The sequence below is a fragment of the Leucoraja erinacea genome, chromosome 1 (genome assembly GCF_028641065.1).
Source record: "Leucoraja erinacea ecotype New England chromosome 1, Leri_hhj_1, whole genome shotgun sequence".
In the NCBI taxonomy this organism is placed as follows: domain Eukaryota; kingdom Metazoa; phylum Chordata; class Chondrichthyes; order Rajiformes; family Rajidae; genus Leucoraja; species Leucoraja erinaceus.
Genome location: NC_073377.1, coordinates 53772054 through 53787155, shown reverse-complemented (window position 1 = coordinate 53787155; position 15102 = coordinate 53772054). Strand labels below are relative to the sequence as shown.

The following is a 15102-nucleotide window of genomic DNA, read 5'->3' as shown; positions in this document are numbered from 1 at the left end:
ACAAGTTGTCGGCATCAACAGCTCAGATGTTCCATTTTGTTTCATCCATCTCTCCCCAAACTCGCTGTTCTTATTAAATGCCTTTAATCTGAAACATTAACCTTTCAGCTTTCCATGGATGCCACTTGATTTTTCCACATTTTGTTTTAATTATTCTCTATTGTGGAGTTAAATTTCACTATTGCAGTATTCTTCCAGACAGAATTATTGCACTTCTTGGAACTAGCGTCCTTTTTTGATTAAAATGAATAAATTTTCGATTGAAATAGGTACTTCAGGTAAATTTGACAATTTTCATAAACCCATAAAATCCAAATATAGATTTGATCTCAAAGGAAGCACAGCTGACATGAAAGGTGACACTGGAGGAATGCGCAAGAAAAACATTTTCTCAATTCTACATTAGAAACAAAAAAAACCCAACAAAAACAAATATAGGAAGTTACAATATGAAAAATAAGCAAGGCAAAACAATTAATCCATTGTACTAATGCTACAAATGTTAAGCTACAAAAATGTTATGCTACAAAAGGTACTGTCACACAATCTATAAAAATCCAAACTACTATGAAACTCATACATCCATGTTTAGCTTCCTTTAATTTTGTTTGGCATTTTACAAAAGGGTATTTAGAAACTTAAGAGCAAAACATCACAAAATGTACTTAAATTTGATGCACAAGCCCTCACTGTTCCAAATTCCTATAACAATTTTTTGAATAAAAATTAGGATGATATCACATTTGGATTGAAGTGAAATGCCAAAAACAGGGTTTTCAATTCATGTTGAATTGGTTATTACTTGAGGAAGATTAAAAACTAACGTTAAACATACTTCTCAGAATATCTGCAAGTTCCAGTTTATTATTACTATAGTATTCTATCAAAACCCTCCAAATATTTCGTCAACTCTAGTTCTAAACCACAATGTGGTAAGAATTAGGTGCAATTCCAGACAAGATATTAAATACACATTTTACATGAAGTGGAAGAATGCTGCATTAAAATTTTTCACATTCAGCAACATTTTACTGTTATCTGCAGGAAGTAAACTCGTAAAATAACGGACTTAGGTTGTATTTTAGTGAATGGGAAATGAATAAATGATAGTTAAAAATGAAACGTTAGGTGGGATAGCTGTCCATTGCAAACTTTAGTTCACACAATGTGATGCGTATTTAAATGAACGTAGGGAAAATTTTATACAATGATTTCAAAGACATAAAATGTAGGTCATCCTAACTGAGTTTTTCTGAAACCACCTCCATCCAGTCTGTACTCATCTGAACAGTGAGACATCACAGTATACTGTTCCATTCACTAATTCCCAAGCTTTGCCCTTTAATCACGCTTCAAACCAAATGTTTCATACATTAATTCCTACCACTTTGATCTATATTTTAATTAACTGTACATAGAAAAAATAGTAAAAGTATGATCACATTGAAATCTTGATAATATGAAAGAAACTTTGTCGTTGAATCCTATTTAGCACTGATGTTTTAAGTACAATTGATCTCAATGGTTCCTTTTATTTTATTTTCAATACTCTCGCTCATTGTTGTTAAAATAATATGTTGTGAAGAACATTACTGATTTTTTGTACAAAAGTGAACACCTTAAAAAAAGCTAAACTTAAAGACTTCATTGATAAAGTATATGGAATGTCAATTTATATGTGTACCATTATACATTTCGGGACCAACTGCCATTTTAAATACATTGATGATATGGCACTATCTTGTGAAATAAAAGAACATACTCGACAAAAGATGGCTCAAAACAAAATAAGAGCATAATAAATTAATTTACACAGAAAACAATGTTTTTATTAAAGTAACATATGCCTAATGTTAGATATGTTTGTTTGGGGAACTTCAGCCTTTCAGAAGGCAAAGGAAAAAAACAGGGCAAGCTCAATCTGGTCTAATAGGAAATTACTTCACAAATGGTTTGTGCATGCATGCAAACACACTTAAACTGCACAGCCAGCTATGGTAATAAAATGTAACCACATCAATTAGAAAATAAAATAAAAAATACTGAGTATCTAAATGCAGAATTTCCACAGTTGTTTTGACACATTAAAATAAAAAAAATTGGCAAAGATTTTCTGGCTAAAGGTTTTTGCTAAAGCCCAAAAAAATGTCAAAGTACTTCATAAATGTTCTAACCCTGTGCTGTTGGATTAGAAGCATTTGTTTAGTTGTAATACCATGGGAGTGTGTTTAAAAAAAAATTCAAGTAAAATGATAGAAAGTTTCAATTGATGTAGTTCCAAAAGTTCTTAGCATTCCAGTGATTGGCTTCTGGTGACCACAGCTCAAATTAGTAGGGAAGTTTCTGTAATAGGATTTTGTGAACCATTTGATTTGAAATTTAAATGGCTCTTGGCCGCTTCGGATTGATTTGCCGACTAGCCTGTTCTTCATCCCGAAGAGTTGTACGAAAGGCTTTCACTTTATCTGGAATACAAAAAATATAAGTTAGCTGTATGCCAATAAAATTAAATTGTGTTATTGGTCATGGTGGGAGTTGAAAAAGCAAATTAGGCTAATTTTGTTTCATACCATCAGCAAAACTAAAAATTGAACCCAATGTATTCAGTAATGTGTGCACGAGCAAACTTACATTTGATAAAACAATGACATTAATTAATTAATTTGACCTCCCAGGTCTGAGTGTGGCCTAATCAATCGTTTATATAACAGCTACACAATGGCTAACTCTTGTACTCATTGCCTCAGCTAATGAGGGCAAGCATACCAGAAATATGACTTGCCAACCTGTGTACTTGCTGAGGGAATGATGTACTCATATTCCAAGGTCTCTGTGTTCAACAACACTCCCCAAGGCCCTGCTAATCACTGTGTATGACCTACTCTGGTTTAATTTCCCAAAATGTATCCACCATAATGACCTACATTGAATTTTGACCGACAGTTCATTCAGTTTGTTCCTCCTGTACATGTCTTGGAATAAGGAATCCTTATTTGGGTCACACGCCCTAATTTGTCCTGGTCCAATGTTTTATGTGGGCATTTGGTATTTCTCTCCTTCTAACATATATCTAACATATTTTTCAGTCTTTTACCTATAGTACTCAAACATCAGCTGTATTATTAAGTAGTACTGATGTTCATGTTGGATTTTATCAGGACCATTCAAGTAGTAGATTTTATTTCAGCAAAGAAAGAAAGGGGACTTGATTTGAAGCAAACAAGGAAATGGGAGTTGATGTGCTGAGGGGGACAATAGTACAAAGTATTTTTTGACCTTGTGGCACTAAGTAACCGTAGTTTACAGACAACACCACTGTTGAGGACAGGATCTCAAACAATGACAGAAGGGAATATAGGAAGGAGATAGAAAGGATTAGTATTATGGTGTCAAGACACAACCTCTCCCTCAATGTCAGCAAGATGAAGGAGCTTCAAGAAATATGGTGAAGTACGTGCTCCAAAGAGCATGGATGGTGCCGAAGTGGAAATAGTGGAGAGCTTCAAGTCCCTTGCCGTAAACATTACCGACAATTTGTCCTGGACCAACCATGTTGAGGCTACAGCCAAAAAAGCATGCCAATGCTTGTCCTTACTCAGGAGACTAAGAAAGTTCTACATGTCTGCAACAATGCTTCCCAACTTCTACAAATGCACCGTAGAAAGCATACTTCCGGGTTGCATCACAGCTTGGTTTAAGAACAGGTCTGTCCAAGAGTGCTGTGGATACAGACCAGCCTCCCCACCATCAACTCCATCTATCCTTCGTACTGCCTTGGAAACGCAGCCAATATAATCAAGGACCTTTTTCACCCTGACCTTTCCCTCTTTATCCTCTCCCATCAGGCAGAAGATACGTAAGCTTGAAAACACATAACATTAGATTCAGGATTAGCTTTTACCCCCTCTACTATCAGGCTATTGAACGGATCTCCCGTAAGCTAGGGCGTAGTCCTAATCTTCCAACCTACCTCATTACGAACATTGGACATTCTCTGTAACTGCAATGCAACAATGCTGTAAAATTATATTCCACATTTTGGTATTTTTCTCTTTGCACTTCCTGCAGTACTTGTGTATGGCTTGATTGTACTAACAATCTTTGTTAGAAATCTATGGCTTGATTGTACTAACAATCTTTGTTAGAAATATTGTAGAAATTACTTTGTAAAATGATTTGTGATATGACATGGAAAAACATTGTCTGATGCTGACAATTTGAAACAGAAATACAATAATGAAGTCAAACTGCATTTATCAAGAGACCACATCAATATTTCAGATAATGAACCAGTCTCATAAATGGAAATGGCAGGGATTTGAAAACACACACAAGTAAGTGCATATGAATAGAGCCAAATAGCATGTGAATTGCACAAAATTGACAAAAAATACCGATCTGATCCAATCTAGTTAAAAATGTTAAGCAATGGCAGTTTAATCTTCTGGTGGAATGTTGCAACTTTTCACTATTAATACTAAATTTCATGATAGACTTTGATGTACACCATTTCTTTAAAATAGTAGTGTACCACTGATGTGCTGTTATTTTAGAAGATTGAAAGGGGAGAGTGGTTAGGTACTTGGAATAGATCACAATCCCTTTCTTCAGAGAGGTCTGCATGTATCCAACCTGTTTTTTTCATTATACCACATAGTTCTGCCACATTGTCATCCCCTTTTATGTTTGTAATTGGCTTCCATATCTTATCACTCATTGTTCTTTTGTCTCATTTTTCATTATTTCACCATAACACAATCATGTATTCCAACACATTAACTGCATCCTCCAAAACCTGTTCCAATCAGAATATTGCAAGTTTTGTTTTAAATTGAAAATGGACTTTGTTTAAACCTACCCCTCAGTTCAGTCAGAATTTCAATCTTTTGATCTAAAATTGACTCCAGTTGTGTGGAGTATGCATCCACATCATAATCCACCTCTTCAGTCATCTCCAAAAGTGCTTTTTCGTCCTCCAGCCATCGGATAGACTCCTGTGGATATAAATAAAGTTGCATGTTGGTAGTACAATGACCAAAGCATGTGATGTATGCTACGTTTCAGGCAGGCCTTCTAAAATAATTCAGTCTTTACACTGATTTGTTTTTATAAATATTTAAATAAAAGTAATTTAAATCAAAATAATTCAACTAATCTAGCTGCCCCATTACATCGCCTATCTATAATTACATATAAAAAAGCTTTTGGAAGCAATTTGAATTTTCAAAATCTATATACTGGGGATGCTACCAATTTATAATAAAAGCAGCAAGCGTCAGAAATGCTCAGTGGGTTAGGGTTAGGCAGCATAGGACATTTTGAAATGGGAAAGTGTTAAGGAAGCACGCATTCGTGGAAATTCTAGAATGAGATTATTATCCAGATATTTGCTAGAGTTACTTCGGAGTGTTTAGACTAGCAGGAAGGGTGAAACCCAAAGAAGTTTAAAAAAAAAGCTAGTTCAGTGGACAGGTCAGGCAGGAGGGAAGTCTGATGGTATAAACTGCATTTATTTTAATGTAAGAGATATGTCGGGTAAGACAGATGAACTCGGCATGGATAGGAAAATGCGACTGGATAATACAGCCGTTACAAAAACGTGGCTGAGGGAGGTACAGTTCAATCTGTGTTTCCACTTTGAAGGAAATTACCCGAAATTCAGGAAATTCTGGTTGTCTTCGGGTAATTTTAGGGAAATTAAATAATTTTGGGAAATTTTGGCATCGCGGGATGATTTGGGGAGAAAAAGTATATATACGACCATCCGCACCTGCGCAGTTGGGAGAGGCCCGCCCGTCAGCCGCGTCACAATTGAAAATGGTGCCGGTGACGCAAAATGACGCCATCTCCCCGCGCGTGCGCAGTTGGGGCGGCAGTCGGACATGCGCAATTGGGAAATTTCAGGAAATACCATCAAATTCCAGGAAATTTGGGATTCTATTTAAGGAATTTTTTTTTTTTTTTTGAGGTGTGTAAGCACTGAGTTCAATGTTCACGTTACAAATGCTACAGGGGGGGGGGTAGAGGTGGAGTTAAGAGAGGAGGTTATTTTACTGGGAGATATATAAAATAATGAGCACAGATAAAATCAACAGCAACAGGGTAGGGATGTCAAAAAACAGAGGGCATGTGTTAAGATGAGAGGAGAAAGATTTAAAAAGGATACACAGGGCAACTTTTTACATAGAGAGGGTGGTGAATAATGGAACGAGGTGACAGCGGAAGTGGTAGAGACTGGTACAATTATGGCAGAGGTACATGGATAGGAAAGATGTGGTGGGTAGGAAGGATTGGCCAGGTGCAGGCAAGTGGGACTATTTTTGTTAAGCAATAGCAGGCTTGGACGTTGGGCTAATGGGTAATGCTGTACACATCTGGAATCTATGACTCCAACTTCAACATTATTATAAAATTCATATAGAAAATTCAGCAAAATTAATATTTTACCTGAAATATTGCCCTGTGCTCTTCCACAACCTGTTCCTCCATTTCCACCATTTGAGACACAGCTTCATGAAAAGTAAACAACTGAGGTGAAACTTCCTCCTCCTTGAAACAAGCAAAGGTCTGAATCAGCCATTTTAATCAAAAGAATATCGGCTAGAAAATGTGCATACTAACATGCATATTATTTCAGAGATGACTATGTACCTCTGGAACTAAGACCTGGTCTGGGAGGTTGTATTGGCAACAATCTCTAGTCCTATAAATTTTTTAATTTACAATTACAATTTATTTCACAATTTAAAAACTGACATGCTTGTGCATTTCAGTTACCGTCAAGAAAGAAATTCAGAGCCTGAAAAACAAAAATATTCCAACCGACAAACACAAACTATGCACAACTCACATGCAGCATTTCAATACAAGTTTTAACATTTCTGGGAAGCATTAACTTTCCATGTTGTGTTGAAGTTTGCTTGCTGCGCCTTGCTGGAATCTTGGGCAGAGCATCCAGAAAGCAAGCTGCATTAGCTCAGTCCAGTCACAACACCATAAACAAAAGAGATATTTAAGTGAAACTTTAAGTAATGCAGGTATCAGATTCTAATTTTAGTATCCTCATTCCAGTATAATTTGTGAATCACGCTAATTCTGTGCATTTATGAACAATTATACTTTATTATGTATTTTCAAGAGTGTTTTATTGTCATATTATGTCATAAGGTCATGTGATATGAGCAGAATTGGGCCATTCAGCCCGTAGTCTACCAGGCCATTCAATAATGGCTGATCTATCTCTCCCTGTTAACCTCATTCTCATGCCTATCTCTCCCCATAACCTCTGACATTTGTACTGTCCAGAAACGGAAAAATGAAATTATTTCTTACAGCAGCACAGCAGGTATGTAATGCTGAGGGTCTGTAAGGTGCTGGTCAGGCTGCATTTAGAGTATTGTGAGCATTTTTGGGCACCATATCTGTGGAAGGATGTGTTGGCTCTGGTGATGGTCCAGAGGTGGTTTACAAGAATGATCCCAGGAATAAGTGGGTTAACACATTATGAGCGTTTGACGGCACAGGGCCTGTACTCGCTGGAGTTTAGAAGGTTGAGGGGGGGCATCATTTAAACTTACTGAATAGTGAAAGGCTTGGATTGAGTGGATGTGGACAGGATGTTACCAGTGATCGTAGCCTCAGAATTAAAGGACGTTCCTTTAGCAAGGAGACGAGGTTGGAATTTCTTTAGTCAGAGGGTGGTGAATCTGTGGAATTCGTTGCCACAAAAGGCTGTGGAAGCCATGTCAGTGGATATTTTTAAGACAGAGATGGATTCTTGATTAGTATGAGTGTCAAGGGGTTATGGGGAGAAGGCAGGAGAATGGGGTTAGGAGGGAGAGATAGATTAGTCATGATTGAATGGCAGAGTGGATTTGATGACCAGAATGGCCTAATTCTGCTCCTATCACATGATCTTATGATCTATGTAAACATAACACTCAGTAGATACCATAATAAATAACCAAAAAGTAATAAAAAAAGTAAAGCTCGAAGTCCATAGTTCTAGAAGACTGTCCCTAGAAGGTAGTTTGTAGTTCAGAGCTTAGTTAGAGTTCGTAGTGTTCAACAGCCTGATGGTTGGTATGAGATGTTCCTGTTACAGTTTTCAGTCTCCTATACTTTTGTTCCCAATGGCAGGAGTGAAATTAAGAGCGTGGCCAGGGTGATGTGTGTCAGGGAAGATGCTGGCTGCCTTTGAGGAAGAGCCTCCTGTAGATCACTTCAATAATGGGGAGGTCAAAACCCATGATGGACTGAGCAGTGTTCACCCCTTTTTGTAATTTCCTTCATTCCTGGGCGTTCAGGATGCAACTAGTCAATATGCTCTCTACCGCACACCTGTAGAAGTTCAAGAGAATATTTGTTTATATATCGAGTCTCTTCAATCTTCTAACAAAGTATAAATGTTGATGGACTTTCTTTGTGATTGCATCAGTGTGCTTGGTCCAGGACAGATCTTCGGAGATATGCACACACAGAAAGATTAAGTTGTTGACCACCAACCCGCTGATGAAGACAGGTTTGTGCACCCTCGGCCTTCGTCTTCTTAAGTTAGCAATCAGTTCCTTGGTTTTAATGATGTTGAAGGCAAAGTTATTCTGTTACCATTCAATCAATATCCCTACTATACTCTGACAACATTATTCATTCAACGGCAGTGGTGTCATTTGCAAATTTAAAGAGTTGGAACTGTGTTCAGGTATGCAGTCACGGGTATAGAGCAAGTAGTGCAGGGGGCCGAGCACATTGCCTTGAGGTGCCTGCGCTGATGGTTATCGAGGAGGAAGTGTTGTTGCCAGTTCGTGCCTATTGTGTACTGTTGATAAGCAAATCGAGAATCCAGTTGCAAAGGGATGCATAGAGACGCAGTTCCCCGAGCTTGGTAACAAGTTGAGAGGATGATGGTGTTGCATGCTGAGCTGCACTGTATGAGTAGTTATTGTCCAAGTTGTCCAGTGCAGAGTGGAGAGCCAGCGAGATCGCTTCCTCCATTGATCTATTGTAGTTGGTCCAGATTCTTGCTGAGTTGGGAGCACCATAACCAACCTTTCAAAGCAATTAATCACTACAGACATCAGCGCCACTGTCTGGTAGTCTATGGCCTTTATCACATCATGCAATTTATATGATCATCTACAACCATGAACTGTAAGAGACAAACCTAAGCGTTCATTTTTAAGACATCAAACATGAAAAAACTTAATTTAATTAACTGAATCTTTTAAGCGAATTTGAGTTAGTTCAGGCAATCACAATTTACATATATTTCTACCCGTCTTCACCGATTCCAAAATGGAAAAAAATTCTACATTTAATTAAGATGCTAATTTATAGCAGCTGTTGGTCTCAAATTGGTCCTTGATTTATCGCAGAGCAATATATTCTGGTTATTTGTTTTCCTCTTTTATTATGTGGTATTAAATATTGGTTCCAAAATAGCATTTATTTTAAAGTAATATTTCCAAATGCAAATATACACAAGTTTTTGTAAATGTTAATTCTATTAATCCTAATGATAACTATTATATTCACAAAAGCAGGGAGATTTAGTAGCAAAACACATGTTACAAACATACTTCAACACAGAAGTTTTCAAAAAAGTAACATCCCACTTAGGTCACCATTTGAAACCAGTCTCTCATCCTAATTAACACTCGGCAGGTTGGTTTGCAAGATGAGTTAGATTTAGCTCTTAGGGCTAGAGGAATCAAGGGATATGGGGGGAAAAGCAGGAACGGGCTACTGATTTTAGATGATCAGCCTTGATCATATTGAATGGCTGTACTGGCTCAAAGGGCCGAATGAACTACTCCTGCACCTATTTTCTATGAAACTAGGCCAAACAGTGCAGGACTTTTATTTTACCAAAAGAACAAATAACAATGCTTTTTAATTAAGAACTAAACAGTAGTCATTTGATATTACAGATACACATAGGATTGTCAAATTAGGAAAACATTTCAGGTTAATAACATTTTCCTGCAGTAATGCCAATATTTAAAAAGGACTCATTTAAAAAAATAAAATAAACACACTTACATTTTGTTCACAAAGCAATTTTAGATCATCCCGTTGAGGAGAGCTTCCAAGTCCCCATTGCGCTTCTAATGCATCAAGCTGACTTGGTACCAGGATATTTGCCCGCCCTTCTCCAGAACCATTTTGATCCACAACCAACTCTTTCACTCTAGATCCAAAAATAAGTGAGGGAAGAAGAGAAAAAAAGATTATTGTTTCGAATAAATTCTCAATTCTAGATTTAACATTTATGGTTGTTATAATCTATTTACTAATGTCCTGATAAAGTTATAAAATCAAGATGATGCATTTACTGTATACAGGTGCACAACCTTTTATCCGGTGTTCCAGAAACCGAAAAGCTCCGAAAACCGGCCATTATTTCCAGATGTCGTCTGCGCACCAAAGCTCGCGTTTGGCGCCAAACTTGACCCAAAATGACCCACGGTCAACCCAGGTCTGTACTACTGTAGCGGCTGCCTCCTCCCTGGAGACCGGGAGACGCTTAAACATCTGTAAATCATTGCTTAAATGTTAGTCAGTTAGTTTGGAGGGCTTTTATGTGAAGGGGGGTGAAGGGGGGTAAACTTTAATTAGTCCCCTACCTGGTCGGAGAGGCGGGGAGCGGTCAATGCCTTACCGGGTCGCTGTGCAGTAAGCTCCGCAGCGCTGTGGCCGGTCTGGCCGCGGGGCGGCGGCGCCGGTTGTAGCTCCGACCCCGGCAACTCTACCCCTGGCTGCGAGGCGCTCCAAATCCAGCGCGGCCCGCGGCCGGGACGTCCCAGCTCCGAGAATGTCGGGAGTCGGCGGCGTCGCGAGCAATGCCTTACCGGGTCGCCGTGCGGCAAAGCGCTGAGGCCGCCGACACACAAAATCGCGGAGCGTCGCTGGATTTGGAGCCGCGCAGCCAGGGGTAGAGTTGCCGGGGTCGGAGCTCCAACCGGATCCGCCCGCGGCCGGAGGAGCCCCCAGCTCTTCCAAATCCCCGACGCTCCGCGAATGTCTAATGCATCAAGCTGACACGGCGACCCGGTAAGGATATTGCTCGCGATGCTGCCGACTCCCGACATTCTCGGAGCTGGGACGTCCGGCCGCGGGCCGCGCTTTTGGATCCACCACCAGTTGCTTTCAGCTCCAACCGGCGCCGCCCGCGGCCGGACGGAGCCCCCAGCTCCGCGAGGTTGGGAGTCGCCGACCAGGTAGGTAGGGGACTAAGAATTAAAGTTTCCCCCTTCACCCCTACACCACCACCACCACATAAAATCCCTCCAAACTAACTGACTAACATTTATGCAATGATTCTCCCAGTCTCCGGGGAGGAGGCAGCTGCTCCAGACTTTTCAAGCCGCCCGTGCTACCTACCTAATCTACGCTAAAAATCTTCCATTCTGAAATCCGAAAATGTCCGAAATCCGACAAGTGTCTGGTCCCAAGGCTTTCGGATAAAAGGTTGTGCACCTGTACTACAATCTTGATTTAACAAACAGAGAATACCCTGTTTTTCCATTGTTTTGGATGAAGTTTTATCTCCAAATACAAATGTGAACTTTCAGAATTTCAAGAAATGAGAGAAAAATAATCAGGGATTATCATTCATGTCTTTGCAATGTTCATCAAATTATCTTTTTATACTAAATGCCATTTAACTAGCCATATTGGATCGACTAACCCTTTCATTTTGTAAACCAGATTAATGCATTGCTTTAATCTACCATTAGACAAACTACTGACTGGAAATAATCTTCCCTTCAGCTGACAATGATCCATTCTACATTTTCCTTGAACTTCATCCCCTTTGATCTCTCCTGTTCACGCCTTACACTTTGCATATCTCCATGTCTCCCTCTCGCCTGACTCTCAGTCTGAAGAAAGGTCTCGACCCGAAATGTCACCCATTCCTTCTTTCCAGAGATGCTGCATGACCCGCTGAGTTACTCCAGCATTTTGTGCCTATCTTTTGGAAATAATGTTATGCCTGCTTCCTCTTCAAAACTTGCAGCTCTTTATTTTACCACAGGAGGAGGAAATCAATACCCATCTTTTGGATAGTGTCTACTCTCAATTAAGGTTACCTCCTCGAAGTCATTTTGCCTCAGTCACTTCACCTGAGAAAGTCCGATCTGGACCCGCTACAATTTGCCCACCGCCACAACAGATCAGCGATCTTGCTGGCTCTCCACTAGACCATTTGGACAATATGAACACACAATCCAAGCTGTTGTTCATCGACGACAGCCTGGCTTCAAACACTATCATCCCATCCAAACTTGCAACCAAGCTCAGGAAACTGGGTCGCTGCGCATCCCTGCAATTACATCCTCGACTTCCTCAGCAACAGAAAACAATCAATATGAATTGGCAGCAACACTTTCACCTCGATAACCAACAGCGCAGGGTCACCTCAAGGCTGTGCGCTCAGTCCTCTGCTCTACACCCATGACTGTGTAGCTGGACGCAGTTGAAAGTTAATCTTTAAATTCACTGACAACACCTTCATTGTTGGAGGAATTATGTGTAATGAGTCAAGGTAGAGGACATCAACAACAACCTTCCTCCCAACATCTGCAAGACCAAAGAGCTGATTGTTGACTTTAGAAGAGAGAGGACACCAAACCCACTCCATCACAGGTACTGGCCTCCCCACCATCGAAGGGATTTATAAGAGGCACTGCCTTGAAAAGGTAGCCAGCATCACCAAGGACCTACACCTCCCTAGCAAATGTTCTCAATTCACTCCTGCCATCAGGAAGAAGACATTGGAGTCTAAATGTTTACAGACCAGCTGCCGCAAGTATGAATTTAATTGCTCCATTTTTCTGTAAACCTATGCCCTTTAGTTCTTAATTCCTCTACCTTTATCTATTCCATTTGTGATTTTATATACCTCTTCATTTGATGAGGCATACAAGTCCCCATGATAGTTTGATTCAGGAGATACATGGGGATTAACAGTGACTTGGTCATGTGGATTTTGAATTGACCTACTGATAAAAGGTTGTGGTTGAAGGACAATATTCAGGCCAGAATTCTGTGACATTTGGAGTTCCCCAGGGATCTGTGCCGAGACCTCTGCTGTTTGTGTATTATAGATCACTTTTGGACAAACGTAGAGGGATTGGTTAGTAAGTTATCGGATGGCAGCAGGAATGCTGGGGTCAAGGACCGTGAGGAAGACTGTCAAAGTATACAGCAGGATAAAAATCAGCTACAGAAGTGGGTGGAGAAATTGAGTTTAATCTGAGCAAGTCCTGCACTTTGGGGGTTCAAATGTAAGGGGAAAATATATACAACAAATGACAAGACCATTAGCAGTATTGAAATTCAGAGGGATCTTGGGGAGCAAGTTCATGACCCCCTGCAACACAGGTAGATAAGAGTGGTAAAAAGGCATACAGTACGCATACCTTCATTGACCAGGGCATTAAGAATAAGATTCGGGCAGTCATTATGCAGGTTCATTAGACTTTGGTTACGTCGCATTTGGAATATTGCATGCAGTTGTGGTGTCCTCACAACCAGGTTTGACAGACTGAACACAGACACCCCCTCAATAGCCCCCTGCAACCCCACGGACACTGTCTTTCAGGTGACACCCACACAGGTCCTGAAAGCTCTGAGGCAGGTGAACCCCCACAAGGCTGTGGGACCAGATGGCGTCCCTCCTAAAGTTCTGAAGGCCTGTGCAGAACAACTCACTGGAGTGTATGTAGACATCTTCAATCCGTCTTTAAACCAAGCAGTGGTCCCCCGTATTTTTAAATTTTCCACCATTGTACCAGTTCCAAAAAACCCAAACCCATCCACCCTGAATGACTTCAGGCCAGTGGCACTCACGCCAGTTGCCATGAAGTGTCTAGAAAACCTGGTTCTCACACATATCAATCACATGGTCCCGGGCACGATGGACCCCCTCCAGTTCGCCTACCGCCCCAACCGCTCAGTGGACGACGCAGTGGCCATTGCTCTACACCACATCCTGCAACACCTGGACAGCAGAGGAACACACGTCAGAACGCTGTTCCTGGATTACAGTTCGGCCTTTAACACCATTCGCCCGGGCAGGCTGACTGAGAAGCTGACAGACCTCGGCGTCCCGACTCCCACCTGTAACTGGATCTTGGATTTCCTGACTGAAAGACCACAGGTGGCGAGGATGGGAAGGAGGGTGTCTGCAGAGCTCACCGTCAGCACAGGATCACCACAAGGCTGCTGTCTCAGTCCCAAACTTTTCACCCTGTACACACACGACGGTGTCTCCACCCAGGAAAATACCATCATTATTAAGTATGCGGATGATACCACCATCCTGGGCCTCATCAAGGGGGGGGACGAGTCGGGCTACAGGAGTCTGGTGAACGACATTCTTGCCTATGGTGAGGTGAACGACCTAAACCTCAACACAGACAAGACAAGAGAAATAATAATGGACTTCAGGAAAAATCCACCCCCCCTGCAGCCCCTCATCATCAAGGGGACTGTGGTGGAGAGGGCTGACAGTTACAGATACCTGGGATTACAAGTAACATCAGATCTGAACTGGACTTTGAACACTGCTGCCACAGTGAAAAAAGCCCAGCAGAGACTGTACTTCATCAGGCTGCTCAGAAAAGCTGGTCTGCACTGTCGCCCTCTCACCCAGGTCTACTAAGGACTGATAGAGAGCATCCTCACCACAGGCATCACGGTGTGGTATGGAAACACCACACAGACAGAGAGGAAGGCTCTGCAAAGAGTCATTAAGACTGCAGAGAGGATTATCAGAACAGAACTCCCCTCCATGGACACAATCTATACACAGCGCTGTCAAAAAAGAGCAGAGAGAATCATCAGACACACTACATCCAGCTCACTCCCTGCTCAAACACAAAAACTGCACATACAACCTCAGGCACAGACGAGCGGACAGCATCGTCACAAACAGAACACGCTTTTTTTAAGAGCTTCTTCCCTGCCACAGTGAGACTCTTGGCCAAAACAAAATGAACTGATGTCCTGACCTACCTCATAGCATATCATATTATATTATATTGTCTCCTGGGCCTGCGCAATTTACAATGCAATCGACACTTTTTATATAGGGTT

General features: G+C 40.9%; 1 protein-coding gene across 2 annotated transcripts in view; it reads right to left on the bottom strand.

The window, feature by feature from the left end:
- Positions 1-583: 583 nt before the first annotated feature.
- kif2a (kinesin family member 2a) overlaps positions 584-15102 on the bottom strand; it is a 97902-nt gene continuing 83383 nt past the window's right edge. For both annotated transcript variants that reach the window (XM_055634913.1, XM_055634914.1), the window contains 4 exons: positions 10042-10189; positions 6448-6549; positions 4859-4994; positions 584-2465 (listed from right to left, as the gene is read on the bottom strand). In XM_055634913.1, coding sequence (XP_055490888.1) covers positions 2380-2465; positions 4859-4994; positions 6448-6549; positions 10042-10189 — 472 coding nt within the window. In that variant the 3' untranslated portion in view covers positions 584-2379. The remainder of the gene's footprint in view (positions 2466-4858; positions 4995-6447; positions 6550-10041; positions 10190-15102) is intronic.